Below are 19,368 nucleotides of genomic sequence, written 5' to 3'. Positions count from 1 at the left end.
TTTGGGACTATAATTCCCATTATCCCTGACCACTGGTCCTGTTAGCTAGGGATGATGGGAGTTGTAGTCCCAAAACAGCTGGAGGGCCAGGTTTGGCCATGCCTGCCTTAGGTGATCAAAAACCTCAGGTGCTTTTCCATTTTAGTTTGAGTCAAACCAACAGCTTCCTCTCAAATAAGTTAGTCTGCAAACTATTTAGCTTCCTGAATAGCCCTTGCCACCAAACCCAAGTCAGCCAATCGGTGTCAGAGGCTTAAACACTATGAAGACAATATAGTATATAGACTTAAGCTTTCTATTTCACAGATTTGGATGGAAATTCCAATAGATCAACATGATGAGAAGGCTGACTTTCTTTAATAAATCTAACACCTGATCACTAAAAAAAAGATATCAACCACATTTCTGTGACATAAAGACTAATGAGAACTATGAATATAATATGTGTGAGCATATTCTGATTCACTGACCAAAACAGACAGCTAAGCAATATGCTGCTATGGACACTGCATCTTGTGTTGCCCCAGAAGAATTTGTTCCTTCTGCTGCATTAAAATTAGATCCATCAAATTAAAAATAAATTTAATGATGACATAAGTATGGATGACTTACACGCAGGCAACACATAATTCTTCAATGAATTAGCTGTACTGCTTAAGGAAGCAGAATATATAACACTGGGAGTAGGGTGAGATGAGAAGAATATTTGGCGCAATGTTTATTCTGATAAAGAAATACTGAAGTATAGTTTGTTAATGGTAAATGAAGAAAAGTAGGAAAGGGATGTAGTAAGAACAGGAAACTCTCCACTCTGATCCCTGCTGAGAAAGGCTAAATAAACCATAAAGAAAAGGCAAAGCAGTCCTAATTTCCCCTCTGTTCTGTATTCTATACTGCTTCATACTGCAGGTTGGACAGTCATCTTTTTTTGAATTCTCCTCCTCTATGATCAAAGTTCCATGCAAGTAGTAAACTAGCACATCAGGGGAAAGAGGTTAGGGTTACTCTTTAGAATATATTTTAATATCCACCATATATATATATATATATATATATATATATATATATATATGTACGGCACTGCTGCCAACTTTAATAAACCGAATAACATAGCATTAGTAACACAAAATTTGCAATTAAGGTTGTGATCCTAATCATGTTGACTCATAGTAAGTCTTACTGAATTCAATGGGCCTCCACCCAGGTAAGTGTGGCTATGATCAGCTTATGCTATTGTTGCATCCTAAACAACTGCTGCTTAAAAGTATATTGTGACTTGAAATTAATGGCCTGGGGATGACAGATTAGCTGGCACATGCCTTGGAGGAAAGGGTGAGAAGCCAGGCATCACTAATTTAAATGTATTTTCTTTTATTGTCAGAAATAAGTGATGCTTTAAAAGCTATTGTCAAATAAAGACCCACAAAACAAGAAGGAAACGAATGTTGATTAGCTGTACTGCAGCATCTTTTTTACTTGTGTGAACAAGTAATTTTATTATTGTTAATTATTTTAACATATACAAATTGAGGAATCATTAAGTCTGCAATCCTAATCCGGTTTACCTAGGAACAAACCCCACTGAATTCAACAGGATTTAGTTCTGAGTAGATAAAGTTAGGGTTATGCTGTAAATCATATCAGTTTACAATAATCCCCCAGTGTATAAACATGAAGTTAAATACCTCAAAGGTGTTAATATCTGCCCTCTAGATGAGAGCCAATGGGAAACCATTTGCAACAAATACACATACAGATAAGAAAATCTTGAAGTAAAAATATGTTATAGTTGAGCCCTACCTTGATATATTGCTTGGTTGTGGAAACTTCTGGATCCTCGGACTCTATCCATATTTTAGCTAAATTTTGTTCTGCCTCAGTTAACCAGTGGTTAAAGTTTTTCATATCGTGATGGAAATTCCTCCATTTCTCCACTGATCTATCAAATCTTCTGTAGAAGGAAATAAAAACCATGACACTATAGTTTAGGACATTGTATGATTAAAAGTAGTAGGTCAAACGTTTATAATACATTTAAAATATTAATGCAGGATATGACTGTGATGCCTTTATAGCAGTGGCTTCCCACCTTTCTCCCCATGGACCACTCGGAAATTGCACAACAGAAAAACATGCAGTACTCTGGCTATGCCAAAAATAGCACTCTCGTGAGCAGAAGAGGTTCTCTGCTCACAGAAAGATGCCCTTGTATCCAAGCCTGTGGGTGAATTGCATAGCTAGTTAATTCTATGTTTCTAAAATCTATTTGCGTGGCGGAATGGGAAAATAAAATATCATGTTGAACACACAAACAACTTATCTGGCTAAATTTAAATTCACTGTTTAAATTTACTTTCCCCAACAATGTGCAAAAGCTAATACATATAATTTATACATAAAACTGTGAAGTTCTAATATATTGCCTACACCACTGATGTGTGATGGCAGGAACAGCAGTGCTTTTTCATAAGACTGCAGGAAACCAAAGTCTCTCGCAAACATTTCCCACAGAAGATAAGAAAACATCCAGAACCGCTGTGAGGCAGCAAGTTAAAAAACAGAATATTTAAAGTAAGGAGTATTACAATTCTAAAAGTAAATATACCCTCTTATTGCATAAGAATGATTTCATAATTTATAAAATCCTCCAAGCTTGTGTTAGACACAAATTCATTTTGGGGTAAACTCCAACACAGTGCAAGAGGGCATCTGCTCATGCAACAAGACTTCTCTTTCCTTTCTTCCTGCCTCAGCCCCAAAGATCTGCTCCAAGGGTTGGGGGATTCTCCAGAGCAGATTTTGGTGTTCATGGGGAGGGGAGGGAGCTGGAGACAGGAAGAAACAATCTAGAATTCCCATCACAGAAGCAGATTTCCATTTTGCAAGTGGATGGACATCACTGGATGTCTCCCACTGACTGGCATATTTTATATATTATTGGTACCAAAACATGGTCTGAAGCCAGATATAGGGAGTAACCTTGCCAAAAGTAAGTATATCTAGGTCTAGCCCAGAGGTTAGGAGCTGGAGCTGAGAGCAGCCCAGGTCATCTTTGATGCTGGAGGAAACCACCTGGAAACCCTGTGTCTATTGCCTTGAGTTCGTTTGTGGAAGAAAGGTTGGATATGCATGCATTGAATAAGAATATATAATTATTAATGAACCTGAAGCAAGTTAACTCTCTTGATTAAAAAAAAACAGAATTCAACAAACTCTACCCAAAAAAATTAAACAGAATAATAATACATATTACCATTGCTGTTTTTTATCTCCTGTGGTTCTGATACTTGAGTCTGACGCTTTTTGAGAACAATTACAGTGGAATAGGATTCTGTTGGTCAGACTCTAGATCACCAATTAGAGTAAAAAGAACTAGAATGGTCTGAAGTGCCTTTCTGAGGTGAAAAACGATCCTATTATCAATACCACTAAGTTCCTGAAGAGACAGGTACTCAACAACACAAAACCAGCAGTCTTTTCTTTTTCATGAAATAAGCCATTCCAAGGCAAAAGAGACCATCTATTGAGAGATCATTTTTAACAAAATCCCACTATGTTATTGATCAGAAGTCATAGGAAGATTTCTTTCATCTGACTACAGAATTGTGTCTTAGTTATTACATAATCAGATTTCATTATAATTTTTAAATATACAGCTCATTCCTTTCTAACAAATGATGTGCATTTCCCCAAAGGTAATGCTATCTTGAACTGCTTTGTGTTGCACATTTAAATCCAGATGAAGCATGTTTTTAGCATGTAAATTTCAAAATAAAAAAAGTTTCAAAACCGCCCTGAGACCTCCGGGTATAGGGCGGTATATAAAATCAATTAATCATCATCATCATCATCAATTCCGCCATTTCTAAAATTTCATCTTGAATCAAGATCATAAGCCTCTAACCTTGAAAATTATATTACATTGTAATATACTACAAGACTATTTCTGGCCAGAAGTGGTTACAAGTGACAAACCAGCCTTACCTGGAAAAGGCACTACATGCCACAAAGGACACCTGGGTTTCTAGTGGCAGTGCTAGATCTAGGAATACCCCCAGCTATGAACCTGCTGTCTTAAAATAGCAATTTCATTCAGAATAGGTGGTAAACAAGAAACATCTACCTATAGTACTTTCGTCTTGTCAGCATTCAAGTTGTTTATTGTCCCTCATACCACCCTATGCAAGTGATTGGCTGTGAGCTTGTGAGCTCTTCAAAGTACCTTGTCTACGTTGTCAGGCCACAACACTGTAAACCACTTACGAGATTTCTTTGTGTATTCAACTGTACATAGATAAAATAAAAAATGGTGCTGAACCCATACAACTGGACTAGACAGTGTAGTGCTCAGATTATGCACAGTCCACCTTAGTTTGGTACAAAGAATAGATGCAATGCAGCAGAAAATGCAACTTTTGTCTTAAATGAAAGCAACCTCAAAAATACACAGAAAGAATACATGGTTCTTGTAACTACTTATTGCAGAGGCATACAGTAGATCAAAAACCATTTCCAAGTAAATCATGTAAAGATAGATACTCAAAATATATTGTTACGAGTTTCGGGGTGTTGAGATGTGTGCCAGACCTCTCTAAAACCCGGATCCAGCAAGTGTGGGTGGGGTCCCCTCCCTCAACATATAAAGTCAGATTTTAGAGTAGAGAGTTAAAAGGAGCAGTAATGTGACCTAGAAGTAAAGCAGCAAACTAGAGAGAAGTGAGGCATGAGAACAATGTTTGATTTCTGTTTGGATTCAAGGCAGCAGCTATGGGAGAAGTAAGACCCATTTGGAGTGTTGATGCTCTGAATCCCACCATTGCTGGCTCAGGTTATACATATGTGTAAATAAATCATATATCATAAAGACACCACAGTCTTCACTATGCCTCATTCCCAAAGGAAAAACAAACTCTGGGTAAGCACGTTGAACCCCTGGAATCCTGCACCACTCAGAGATTGGGGTGGCATGCAACAGTATATTTTAAATCTATGCCAATAACTTCCTATAATGGTTCTGTAGAGTTTTAAATTTGAAAACTATAAAAATGTCACTTAGTAGTCTAAAAATGTTGAAATCACAAATTACTCAGATTCTTTTATCTAAGCATTCGGAATTAGACTAATAAGTATTCAAAATGAGGTCTTTTTAAAGGGAGCAGGTTAAGTGCAAAAAGAGTATGTTTGATTATCAAAATACATTTAAAATTCATGACTTTTATTATAGAACTTGTAGCTGACAAAAATATAGCCTTTTTTCACGTTCTACAAAATATTGTGTACATTACATTTCTATACTTCCTCTAAACAGTGTCCTGAAGGATTATGCTAAAATTAACCTAAAAATTATGCAGTGTTGTCAACTTGATTCAGCACAATTAGCACCTTGTAAGAAATATACAAAACTTCAAAGTAATATTAAAAAAATCTATTTATGTGCATTGAAATATTATGTGCATTGTAATATTTAAGGTCATTCTAACAGATAATCTATGGAAACTTGTTTTTACAGGGTTATCTTGCCAAATTAATCTTTTGTTGCAAAAAAAAGTTAACCTGTTTCAATTAATCTGATATTTCTTCTTCTTTCAACAATCTGTTTGTATTTAATTTAAACATAATCTCTATAGTTGGACTAGAGAGACACAACAAAGTTAGAATTCACTGCGGCTAGGCATTGGTTTAATATTTATTCCCGAAGTGATCATCAGGAGATAAGAAGAGTTTGATATAGGCTGGTTGAACTATATTTTAATATATTTGGAGGTTTTTTGCATTTAAAAGTTTTATTATTATATTATTTTTATGCTTGAAATTTTGTTCACTGCTTCAGGTAGACTTGACTCAGAATGGCACTTCACATTTAAAGATAGAGAGATACTTATAAAGCAGGAATATGCAGCATAAGCAACATTATGTAGTATTATCAACAAACCAGACCGCTGGGAAACTAAATCAAACCAGTTCTAGCCTGGAACATGGTGTGTATAGCGCAGCTGACTGCTGAATAATACACAGCTGTGGGGATCCTGAGGAAACTCCATCTCCCTTGGTGGCTGCCCATAAAAAACAGGGTTGTGATGTAAGGTGCCCTCTAAACTGTGAGATTTAGGGTTGAGCTCTCTGAGTGAGAAACAAGGTGCATGTGTGGGTGAGAGACAGGAGACTGAGAGGTAAGGAGTATCAGAAGAAGGAGGAATTGATATCTGTCTGCATTTCTTAGTAATTTTATAATGCAATGCTTGCATTTGCGACTCCGTAGTTTTGTAACATATGCTAAAATTGTTAGTTGCTCTAGTTTCCTGCATACCACTTAAACATATTTGTACATATTAAATAGTTCAGAAGTAGCCTAAATAAATAAATAATGAATACACGAAAGTCCCCACAACTACATTTGTCTTACTGGAACAATCATTTAACCTACAGCAATTTTCTTTCTTACGTTGTGCTGGTCTTTCCTTGATGTATTCTTTTTAATAAGCATGCTCATTCTTGCCTATGTAAATCAATGGAATGGACTATTCAAAGTTTCTCTTAAGTAAGAATTAGATCATTCACTTCTCAGAGCATTATTTCCCACTGGAACCCTCAGCCACCTGCTAACCCATGGCCAGGGGCTGTTTGCAGAATTGAGCAACCCTGGCTTGAATTCTGGGTCCACTCCTATCTTCAACATAGTTCACGTACATTTACTCTGTCTCTGATTCTATGGAAAGAAATGCTTACAGCCTTACAACACCCCAAGCTCTGTCTGTTTGAGTATTATCAATCATTTAGTTCCATAGACTAAGAAACATTAGTTGATTTTATATAAAATCATGTATGGCACAATTCAAGAGCCGCTGGCCCTGCAGATGCTGTTGGACTACAATTACCCTAGGGAAGCAACTCCATCTGGAAGACCTGTAATTAAGGCAGAGAGGATGGTGATAAAAGGTAGAGTGCAAGACTTCAGAACAGAGTCAGGTAACAGGGTTTAAAAAGTGGTTTAGCTAGTGGGGAAAGCATGGGCTTTCTTGCTGTCAGACAATGTTCAGTATGCAGGCTTCCATCCCTACAACATAGGTCATACATTGACAAACTTGATAAAACCATAGTGCTAATTCTTGTGTTAGAGGAAATATAGGTGATGGGTCCATTTCTGCCCACCTGATAGCAGAACAAATTCTGTCTTGCACAATTGGACTTCTCCCCTTGTAGCCCCCCCCCCCATGTACCTCAAAATGTGGCCTTGAGGGGCCCCAAAGCATCTGGAATAGATGGCGGGGGCAGTAGATAAGAAATAAAAAGGAAGTGGAGCTCCACTTACAAGGCACTGCACATGATGTTATTCTCAAACAATACCAACCTTATTCCTCCCCTGAGTACACTTGAATTTACCCGATACTGTATAAGGATAATTAGGCTCCAAACTACTCCACTCAGGCTCACAAATGATTTGTGTTGGTGTTTTGATGTGTGTGTGGGTCAATCACCACTTTCTGCTACTCCCCTTTCCACCCTCCACTACTTCCTCAATGTTTTTGTTCCTTTTCCAGTCATGCTTGTAACTATTTCTGGTATGCTTCTGAACAGAGTGTAGCCTTGTATACAGGTTGTTGTTTTTGATCCTTCAGGTTTGAAGAAAACCAGAAAACTGTATATGTAAACCACGTTAACAATTATGTACTGGGAATGTAAAATTGCCTGCCTGTTGTTTTGCACACTTCATGGGCAGGGCATTTTTTAATTTTAAAAGATGATGTGCATGCAGCTATCTGTACACATGCATTGTCAGTACTTAATTGGCACAACAGAATCAACTAATTTTAGAAGGTGGGGGTAAACACAAAAGGAAACACATAGGGAAAGACCAAAGTTGTTTCTCATATACAAATTCAAATACATGTGGGTGTTGAATACTCTAATTCAAACGGTCAGAAAGTGGATTAACACCTAAATAAAGCTCAAATGATAAGCTGTTTACTGCTGTTTTCATTGTTACATCCAAGTCATAGTTGGAGTGATCAGGTCTGAATTAATTTGTAAACTAAACATAGTTCATACTTTTGCTTTCAATAACCTCAATAGCAACACACCAGATTTCAAATTTCCCAGCAAGCTTTCTTCCCATTTCAGAACAATGATAAAGAGATGTGCTTGAAAGCATTTAGTCTGAATGCTAGAATTAAAAGCATCCGTTATCATTTCCCTAGAGAAAATGAAGCGAACACAACTAATTAAATACATTATATGGAAGAATGCAACACAGCACAACTCCCTAGTCCTAAACAGGCATAAATGTCATTGGCAATAAACTTTTAAATTTCTCAACTTGTCAAAAATTAATTATTAAAAATCCTATAATAAAGCAAGTTCCAAATCATATACTTTACATGAAAATCACATAGACCTAGTTTATGATGGGCTTAATTAATATTTCTAGGACATAGAGGACAAAAGGTTCATAACTCATGCTGAATTCTGATGTGTGCTATACAGTACTAATATTCAGAAGTCACAAATGCACAAAGCCAATATATATTTACCTTCTCCATTGTGATAGTAATGTGGTGACAAATGACTGTTATTGTCATTTCCCTTGACTATCAAATATGCATTTACACAAAATTTACTCCCTTGGGATATGAACATTCCAAGCATTAGTACGTAGTCAACATTACAGGTAAATATTTACTGTCTTTTGCATTAATTTATAACCACTTCCTTATCCATTGCTTTCATTTTGCTACAAAACAAAATCTCTGAAGAATTAACTTTTGTTTCACTGAAAGAAATTTAAGATTTTGAGAGTACCAACTCCTCTGAGAGGTGTATATAGAGCAAAATGGCTCCAAGAACTCAGTTCTTTCCCTTTTTCATGTGAGCAAGAGGTGGTATACATCAAACATTTTGTTCGGTTAGACAGACAGTAATGCACATTTGTGATATTATTTTTTAATAATTTTTTTATTTAAAGATTCTCCTCTTTTATAAAAGCACATGCATTGCCTCTTTCTTCAGGTTGTGTTTTCGACACATCAGTTACATTTGTCATGAGACATTGGTGGTATGTGCAGTATAGGGTTGGGAAGAAAAGAGAGGTGGGGGTGGTAAAGCTTATGTTCTTTTACTTAGTGTATGCGTGGAGGTTTTGTGTCAGCTCACTTGGGTAGGTTCTCTTTCTATTCACTTGTTATGTTTCCTTGGTGGTGAGACAGGTTGGGGTGGTCTAGGGAGGGGATGATTGTCTTTGGTTGACTTCAGTGGGATTTGTTTGTGTGGGAGCATTGTTGGGTTAAGTTAGCCATATTGAATCATATGCTGTCGGCTGGTTTGTGTTGTTGGCTTGTTGGTCTGTGTATGTGATAAAGGGGAGTTATACTGGACTGAAGGCGTTCTCTTCTATTTCTCCCTGTGTCAGTTTCAGTCTATTGGTTAGCTTTTCTAGCAAGGTTGTTTCCCATACCATGTTTATTCCTATCAGGTCCCATGTCTGGCTATGATGTCTCTGGCTGCTGGGAGTAGATGGGTTGTGAGCTTTTTATTGTGTGAGTGGGCATTGTTATCTTGGAAGATGTTCAGTAGAGCCAATTCTGGGGTGACTTCTAGTAGCTGTTTAGTTATTTTGCTTATTTCTTGTATGACTGTTGTCCAGAAGAGTTGGGTTTGGGGGCATTCCCACTACATGTGGGGGTATGGGACAGTGGAAGTGCAGCCTCTCCAGCATTTTGGTGAGATTCCTGGGCTTATCGGCACCAGTTTCCATGGTGTTAGGTACCATCTGTAAGTGAGTTTGTTTATTGTGGATACCATTCTCTTGCCATGTCCCGCTGTTGTTAGGAGAAGGTTTTCAAAGGTGGTCAAGGGCCTAGTGGCTGTTGATGTTACTACTGGATTGTTTAAGAGGGCGTGTAGTTGGTGGTGTGTTAGCCAGGGTATTTGGGTGTTCCCAAGTTTGCTTTATTTCTTGTGTCGATATGGGTTTATTATTTTTGTAGAAGTCTGTCTTTGGCTTGCCAGGTTTTTATCTGGATATTTTGTGCGTGTTGGAATAGTGTGTGGTGAGCCAGGGGGCATTCATGATATTATAAAAAGTACGTACAGTGGTGCCTCGCAAGACGAAATTAATCCGTTCCGCGAGTCTCTTCGTCTTGCGGTTTTTTCGTCTTGTGAAGCACGGCTATTAGCAGCTTAGCGGCTATTAACGGCTTAGCGGCTATTAACGGCTTAGTGGCTTAGCGGCTTTAAGAAAAAGGAAACAAACTCGCAAGAACTCGCAAGACGTTTCGTCTTGCGAAGCAAACCCATAGGGAAATTCGTCTTGCAGAACAACTCAAAAAACGGAAAACCCTTTCGTCTAGTGAGTTTTTCGTCTTGCGAGGCATTCGTCTTGCGGGGCACCACTGTAGTTGATTAAAGTATGAATCACCTAGAATTCATCCTACTCTATCTAGCTGACATGAACTCTGATAATTTGTGACACAAATATTGGGTCCGTGGAAATGGCATCATTTACATTAGGTTAGGTAATATAAACACGTGATATTATCACTTTAACATACACATTATATAGAAGTATCTAGTTCTCAATCACACCACTCCCCATGGAGGCTTATTTTCAGTTCTGCTCCTTTTTTGTTATCAGTCTAGTTAGATTGTTAAATGGTTGCCAGATATGTAATCATGATTAGGGACAGCACTCAATTGATTCTATGGAAGTATATATAACAGAGCACTAATTAGAGCATTCATCTGACTGCTTTAATGCCTGTATGCTAAAAACAAGGGCCTTGAAAAGGGAGTTTCTTGATTAGATCCTTAGATTATGTCTTAGTTGTTGCTAATGTATCAATAATTCACATATGCTTTTTCAGCTATCCTGAGCACTTTTCAGTTGAATTGAATTGTATTCCTAACATTTGCATTATTAAATGAAGGCAAACTGGATCATGCTAAATATATGGTAACATTATCCACCTACACATGAGTAACATCAACATTAGACAAAAAGCTGATGCATCATTAAGTTTTTATCCATTTCCCCACTATGAATCTGAGAACTGTTCCAAATGCACTTAGCAGTACAACCAATTTTGATTACCAGTGACATATACATATTTAAGATTATGTGCAACATAGATACCCATCTGAGTCCACAAGTAATTTACTACATACAATCTGGTAGTTCTAAAATAAGTGCTGTTAAGTTAATGTCATTAGTTCGCACTAGCAATAACAGAGCTATGTAAAATTTACCAAACCAAGTAAAGTTTTTTTGTTGTACAGCAACTTCAAAGTTATGTGTCTGCTCCTTCCTCAATTGGAAAATTTTCAGTGAGTATATCAAGCACTATGCTTTCTAGCCTCTCCAAAGATAAAAAAGAGCCAGAGAAGCCCTTGGACCGTCTCTGTAGAATTATAAAGCATGCTTTATATCTTAAAAAACCTTTAAAAGTATATGGATCTTTTAGGATTTTGCCTAATAAATGCAAACAGACGTTCGACAGAATGTACAGAGTGGACTTGCTGGTTTATTTGTGTCGAAGTACTAATTGTTAGCAATACTAATCATTACTTTGTTTCTGCTTTAGTTGTTCCAGAAATGAGGTTTTACTGAGAAAACGTCACAAATCAGCAATGGAACAGTGGGCTGGTGAAGAGTTTTCAGAGGCGGGGTTGTGGAGTGAGTGGCTGTGCAAGGTGACCTCAGCTTCAAAGGAGGCAGAGAAAATAGAGAGATTGTTGTTTGAAAAACAGTCAAAGAGAATAAAGAGCCAAAGAGGGAGTGAAATTTACCTATCATTCCTTTAAGCTATGTTGAAAAATCATAGATCTAGTGGTGCATTAACGGACACCCAGCTGGAAGCTCAGAAAACAGTACTCACAAATGAGGGGGGGGGGGTAAGGAGATGCTCAGGAATATGGAGCAAGCCTCCATAAAGGCTGGCAGGAAAAAGAGAATTGAATGGCAGCCAAGCACAAAATCATGAGAAAGGAAAGACAGACTCGGGGAAATTCTGGTAGGCCAAGACAGTTATAGACTTGGCTGACACTTGAGCAGCAGAGTGGTCCTAGATAGGTCAGTTTTGAGGTGGCTGTGTACAATGTACTTTCTTAGAAAAGTCCCTTACAATCTCAGGGTTCCCAATGGCCAATCAATGTGGTAGTAATAGTGTGGTTTTTATTAGATTAAATAGGAGGAATGTTTGGCATTAACAATCACAGTGCCACCCACATTAGCTGACTAGTAGATGAGGCTCCTCTTTTGTCCATGCAAATTTAGCCATGGCAATAGAGCTTTGCTTTCCAGCAACAGTCATGTGTGAAGTCGCCCTTAGAATTCTTACATCCATAACGTTCTTAACAGTACAATACTGTACAGCAGAGCTTTCCAATTTGTGTGTCGGCTGCAGTGTGTACGTGTGTCGCACAAATGCTTCCCACGCTCCTCCCAGGGCTGGAAAGGAGTTCGTTTAACCTGTGGTTTGCTAGTAAAACTGAATTACTGTGCCGCAAAAATGATGCCTGTCTAAAAAATATGTCACCAACATGAAAAGTTTAGAAAGCTCTGCCATACAGTATGTATGTGACTGCTCAGAAGCAAGCCCCAGAGTTTAACTGGATTTACTCCAGATAAGAATGAATCGGGTTGCAGCCTAAACCCTACACATTATAAGCATGATCCAATCAAACATTCTATCAGTTTCAGCGAAACTGTGAAGTATGTACCATTGAAATAATGGGACTTTAAAATGCTTAACTGGTTGGATCACACTCTTCTTTTTTGGACATTTCTGCAGTAAACACAGAGGACCATTATAGGAAGCATCATGATCTGTGCTTTCATTTATGTAATACTCATTTATATAATACTCATTTTTTAAATAAAAAAGGCAATGAAAATAATATGAACCATGCAGTTTCACAAGTCATAATTTTTGTTTTAATTCTTGAGGGTTAAGCCATGCCAGTTTCTCGCAAGAATAAAACATCCTGCGGCATCCTAAGTCGAACACATTTATTTTTGTATAACCTTTCATGGGGCAGAGTGCACTTCATCAGATGGTTAAAAAACAAAAACAAAATAGATATTCTTTCACAAAATCCGTTTGACTGCAATCATTTTAGTGTTTAAAGAACATCATGGGCCTGAAGATTATCAGTTACCATGACAATAGTGTAAGCATCGGAGAACAAATAATGACCTGCCATCAAGAGATCAGAATCTGGGGAACGATACTAAGATCACTTTCATATCAGAATTTATGTGATTATTAGAAGCTTAAAAGAGTAGCCTGCATTTTCTCTATTGCTTTTCTGCTCCCTAGCCAAGTCTGCATACTCAACAGCTGCAAAAGGCAAGTCAGCAGTGTTAAGTACTGTACTTAAAACCCAATTTTAACAGGAAATAAAAAAAATAATATTGAAATACCCACCATATTTTTTATGCTGGTTACAGCTTTAACATTTTTTCACATCCATTTCTGCTCACTGCATACACTATTTATCTGAAGATTAGGGATAGCTGTCTTTGGAGGTAGAAAGTTCCACTTTCTTAATTTCCACAATCTTGGGAAATGGTGACTGCAGTTGAAGAATTACTTAAAATATACTGGCTCAGTATATGTGCAGGCGGTTCTATATCAAGAAAATTATTGAGAACAATGCACTATTATTCCATAGCTTGAGAAAAATCATAAGTTTAAGAATCTTCAGGAAACAATGCTCTGTGTAATGCCCTCTCATTAGATGTCAAACAGATAAACAACCTTCTGAAGACATCTGTATCAGGAAGTTTTTAATGTTTGATGTCTCACTGTGTATTTATATTATGTTGGAAGTTGCCCAGAGTAGCTGGGACAACCCAGTTGGATGGGCGGGGTATAAGGAATAAATTTGCTGTTTGTTGTTATAATTCAGTCTATTGGTTGGGGTTACCAATACAATCCTGAGGTATGTATGCAAGTGAGAGATGGTTTCTATTTATTTCATCTTTTATAATTATTTTCACTTATTTTGAACTCTGTTTTACCAGACTTGAATGTGCCGTCCACATAGGCCATTTAGTAAGCAAAATATAACTCACCATTCCGCTCATAAGTACAATGGTTTGCATCTATTGATATGACACAATATATGCTTTACCAGTAACTGCCAGTCACAGATTTGTTAGTGTAAGCTCATTCTGAAATACTGAAAACTGTCATTTGAGAGCCACAGAGTACAGAGGCTTTGTGCAAGAGATTATGTCACCACTCCCACTCTTACTGCTGCTGTCCCCAAACTCTACTCCCTCCGCCGCTGCCCCACTCCATTTAACTTTTTTCATTGTTTTGCTATTGTATTTGCATCCTCAGAGTGAGGCATTCTGGGTGAGGTGGCTAAGAGACTGCCTGCATACCCATCCAGTGGATGTGAGGCAGATACTGACATTGTATGGATTTCAGTGTGCTTTTATTTCAGAAAACATTTCTGGAATGTAAATTTTATCTGATCACTTTTAATACTCTATTTTATTAATGCTTTCGACTATTCTGTATTTTATTTTGCTGTAAATTGCTTTGAAATAGATGGTTACAGACAATTCATAGACATTTTAAACAATAAATAAATGTTTTTTAAACTCAGGAAAAAGATGCAGTACTTTAAAGTAAGTTTCTAAGCTTAAACAATATTTCCAGTGCTGCAGGCCCTCTCTTGGCTACCACACCCCAAATTCTTTGTTCTGAGGAAGAACTCATTTGGCCCTTCCTAAGAGGCTACAGCAAGGCTGGGACGAGCTGCAGGGGGCTGGTTGGATGGGCAGCTGGTGGTATTAGAAATAATGAAAGCTAGGAAGAATGAGACAGGAGCCCAAGGGCCACCAATTCGTCACTGCCTGAGCCTGCCACCTGAGACCATAGTCTCAGCTTGGTTCATTATAGTGCCAGCCCTGAAAGGTCATACTTATCCCCTTATCCCCTAAAAATAAAATAGTGGCATCTACATCATTGGGAGAGTCTTTTGTACACAGCTATGTAATAGTCTGTGGGTATTAAAATGTGTATTTATAACTTGGTACACTGAGAGAGGGGCATAGAGGAGACAAGTGATATATATTCAAATGGCTTTTGGTTATTGCCTGGTTTGAGACATTACAGCCCAGGAGGCAATACAGTGTGGAGCATGTATGTGGCACCATCATGAGTCACGACAAAGACTATTGGGAAATAGGCAAGATTTTTTCCTAATGCTTGCTGACAAAGCTGGTAAATACTGAGGCAATTCTGGATTAAGCTGAGGGGAGTTCACTTGTCACTTCTACTGCACTGCCTCACTCATTCACTAGCTTAGATCACAGCTAGATCTATGTCACATACCTGAGAATTGCCTAGCCATTTGATGAATTACTGCAGACATAACTGGTTTCCTGTCTCTGTTCCTGACTTTAGCTGATCATCCCTTATTAATGTCCAGCTCCTGATCCTGCCTGAGTTTTGTATCCCATGCTGCATGGGGACTACAGCCTGATCTGGCAATAAAGCATTGTTCTCAGACCCTTTGTGCCAAGCAAGAGGAAACTACGAGCTCAAACTGCAGCAAAAATAGGTAATAAAACTGTTTCCAACTAGACAACGTTAGAGCAACTGGATCAACAATTTTGTAGAATCTCCAATGCTGAATCTATTTATATTGTGACTGGTGATTTATTACCTAAGGAATACCACTACTAAATCAAGGTAACCATACTGATAAAAATATATAACTTGAATCTCCAAATATGATTTTAGGAATATGTTTTCCAGAATTTTGGATCTATTGGGGATAACCCACCATTTGCTATTCTATTTTTATTTTATTTTATTTCAGAACATTTATATACTGCCTGATTGAAATAAAACCCCAAGGCTCTTTACAAACAGAATAAAACAATAAAATTAGCAGCAAAAAGCACAAGTATTTAAAACATTAAAAATGATTAAAATAAACAGTAAGCTAAAACCAGCTGAAAACAAATGACAGCTTCTACATGTCTGGATAGGTTTGCCTAAACAAAAATGTTTTTAGCATGCACTGCAAAGAGTGCAGCAAAGTCAGGAAGTGCCAGAATATGGATGCTAATGTTAAATAAGTTGGAGTTCTTGTTATTAAATATACCACGAAAAAAGCACACCAAGAACTCAGGCCAATGTAGGTAAGTTTCAATAGTGGGAGTGGGCCCTACTCACTATTCAATAGTCAATAGTAACAAAAACTAATCCATTCAAAAGTATGTATTCTGACAAGGATTACAAATTCAAACAGCGATTGCAAACTAACAGGGATTACAAACTCAAACTCATAAAGATATGTATAACACAATAATTCGTTACAGAACAGGAACCAGTAGGTTCATATTAGTCCATAGTCGGATTCAACGTGAAGGTCTTAGTTTCAATCACAGAGCCGAAGTCAGAAGTCAGTTATGGATTAGAAGCCAGGACAGGGCCCTGTTTCGATGTATTCATCTTCATCAGCTAATTTTTAAAGGGTCGTGTAAGTTTGAAGACTTTCAGATAAATATATCCTGTTATTTTCTACGTTTCTCAGGGATAACAACTACATGTGGGTAGATCAACGTGTATCTTGAGCTTCAGATACTATGGAGAAACTATGGACTGTCATTAGTATATCAATGGCATCTTGCCCCAAATCTCCTAATGGCTGCTTCCAGAAGCTTCATAGATATTGGAAATAAGATAATGTCCTGTAGCTCTCCAAAGCATAATTGCCAGGGGGTTAAAAAGCACTCGCCCGAATGCTACTCTCTGGACTTGGTCCCGACAGTAGGATTGGAACCACTGTAATATGGTGCTCCCAATTCCTATTCCACAGAGCTGATACAGGAGAATACCATGATCCATGGTATCAAAAACAAAAGACAAATTAAGCAAGAGGAGTGAAGTCTCTCTCTCCCTACTATGTCTTACAGAAATTGGGATATATTTTATGTATAAAGAGGAAGTGCAGTTTCATTCATGCTTTTTTAAAAATGGGAGTATCTATTCTGGATAAAGCTCAGAAATGTAAATTATCATGCACATTCCCCCCCCCCCCATCCAAATTTCAATGCTGGGGATCCAAAATTACAAGGGCTTTCTATCCGTGTTTAAATATTTAATTGACTGTCTTACAAAAAATCCCTAGGTGCTCCAGTAGTGCATAATAAAAGACCCCAGCCAGTCTTAATTATAGCTTATCATAGCTAGAAGTTCTTATTTCATGAATAATAAATGGCAATTTTTAACAGCATATAATTGTACCATTGGCACCATATATTGTCTGAAAGTGCACCGATCTCTACAATCTTAAAGATATTGCTTACTCTCTATGCAGGGTATACATAAAACACACAGGGTCAAAATAGCAGATACCATGGCAGATTGCTGACATTGTTGACATGATACTGATCGCTGCCCCTAACAGAAGATCTCCATTACTATACGAAAGCCTATAAATATTTGTATCCTGCTTTCTCTCCAGTAGAAGTTCAGAAGAGGCTTGTCCCACTTTCCCAACATTTACAATAAGTAGAACTCATAGAAGTAATGTAATGTCGAATAAAAGGAGATATTAGTATTTGAAGTGGGAACAACAACAACAACATACGACTACCTGCCCAAGGTAAATTTTGGGGCCTTGGGTCAGGACAAGCCAAATATGAAGGGTGCTTTATGAATACACTCCAAGCCTTTTACAAATACTTCCAACAAGCTGAGCCTCAGTGCTCTTTTGATTCAAGTTCTCATAGCAGCTCCATCTATTTCAAGGCAAGTACAGTAGTAGGATACTTGTGCATTCTCAGTAGCCAACAGTACCTAGTAGTTTAGAATTTCATAAGTTTATTGGGAACCAATACATAATTATCCCCTCCACTTCTGCAGAGACACAAAGAGGTAGCCAATGTACTGCCCTCTAGACGTACAGCAGGTACAACAGCAACAGCAACAACACATTGTTTTTGTTTTTACATAAAACCAACCAACCAACCAACCAACCAAACAAACAAACAAACATAGGATATCATACTGCTTGATACTTAACTGGATATCAAATTATCCTGTTCTGCTTAAATCAGATTTATATACTTAAATTTGATAGAATATAAAATTAGAGAACTGACATTTGTAAAACACACATTTAAGCAAATTACTGAAACCTTTGGATACATTGCAGTAATGTAGTTACAGCAGTGTAGTTCAGACTCCCTGGAAAAGACCCTGATGTTGGGAAAGATGGAGGGAACAAGGAGAAGGGGATGACAGAGGATGAGATGGTTGGATGGTGTTCTCGAAGCTACCAGCATGAGTTTGACCAAACTGCGGGAGGCAGTGGAAGACAGGAGCGCCTGGCATGCTCTGGTCCATGGGGTCACGAAGAGTTGGACACGATTAAGCGACTAAACAACAACACCAAAGTTCAGAAACTTCAGATAAAGAAGATACACAACTTCAGAAAGATTGTGAAAGAGCTTACCATAAAGAGGGTTTTACAGTTTTGAATGCACTCAAGATCCTTTGTCTGCATCATACCAACTATTCCAGATTAGATTGTGTTAACGTAAAGTCTGGAGGAGTTTTCATCTCAGGAAAAATAGCTTATAATCAGAAACATTTTACGTCCATCAACATTGTCAAACTGTATTGTGAGTTGCATTCACTAACTATACAGGAAAAACCAGAAACTGTACTAGATGTGTGCCCCCCATCTGTTTTGCACACACAAGACAAACAAAACGTCATAGTCATTAAAAAGCCACACATTCAGACACTTTTAAAATAAAAAATAAAATGGGCAAGAGAGAAACAGAAAGAGATTGAACTAAATGCTGGTTTTGTCAAAAAGATTCATGTGGTACATTTCTAGTTTATCATGCACAGTACTGTGTCATGACATACTGGAGTTTAAATCATGGTTTGAACTTTGAAAGACAAATAATACAAACTATTTTAATTTACGTAATATGCATGGATAATAACACCCACAGGCAGTGAGGTTTTTCTAGAAAAAGAGGTGCCGGAACTCACCCTCAACACCTCCCTTGTTCTCTTATAATGGCAGTAGTGCCCACCTGAGAGGTGCAGGAACTGAGTTTTGGTGAGCTCAAGATGAAAAATGCCCTGCCCATAGGCCTTATCTATCATGTTATAGTAAATGTGGTGGTCAAAATATACAGCATGATTGGTGTGAGCAGTAACAGAAAAACTAGTTCTGTTATAGCATCCAGGAAAATACTCAGTAAAAAGTAGGGAAAGCATATATTTTTTAAAAAAATTAAAATGCTTTCTTACTTTTGAACATTGTCTCTTGGGTCAAGATTGAATGCTTTCCCTTCCTTACATGACAAACTACTCCACTTCCACTCCT

At 37.7% G+C, this 19,368-nt stretch overlaps 1 protein-coding gene across 9 annotated transcripts in view; it reads right to left on the bottom strand.

Annotated features, from left to right (window-relative positions):
* Positions 1-19,368, bottom strand: part of DMD (dystrophin) — a 985,465-nt gene that overhangs the window by 458,747 nt on the left and 507,350 nt on the right. For all 9 annotated transcript variants that reach the window (XM_077927390.1, XM_077927397.1, XM_077927392.1 and 6 more), the window contains exon 44: positions 1,801-1,951. In XM_077927390.1, coding sequence (XP_077783516.1) covers positions 1,801-1,951 — 151 coding nt within the window. The remainder of the gene's footprint in view (positions 1-1,800; positions 1,952-19,368) is intronic.

Source organism: Podarcis muralis, chromosome 4, assembly GCF_964188315.1.
Source record: "Podarcis muralis chromosome 4, rPodMur119.hap1.1, whole genome shotgun sequence".
Classification (NCBI taxonomy): domain Eukaryota; kingdom Metazoa; phylum Chordata; class Lepidosauria; order Squamata; family Lacertidae; genus Podarcis; species Podarcis muralis.
Note: the sequence above shows the minus strand (reverse complement) of the source record. Positions and strands in the feature narration are given on the sequence as shown.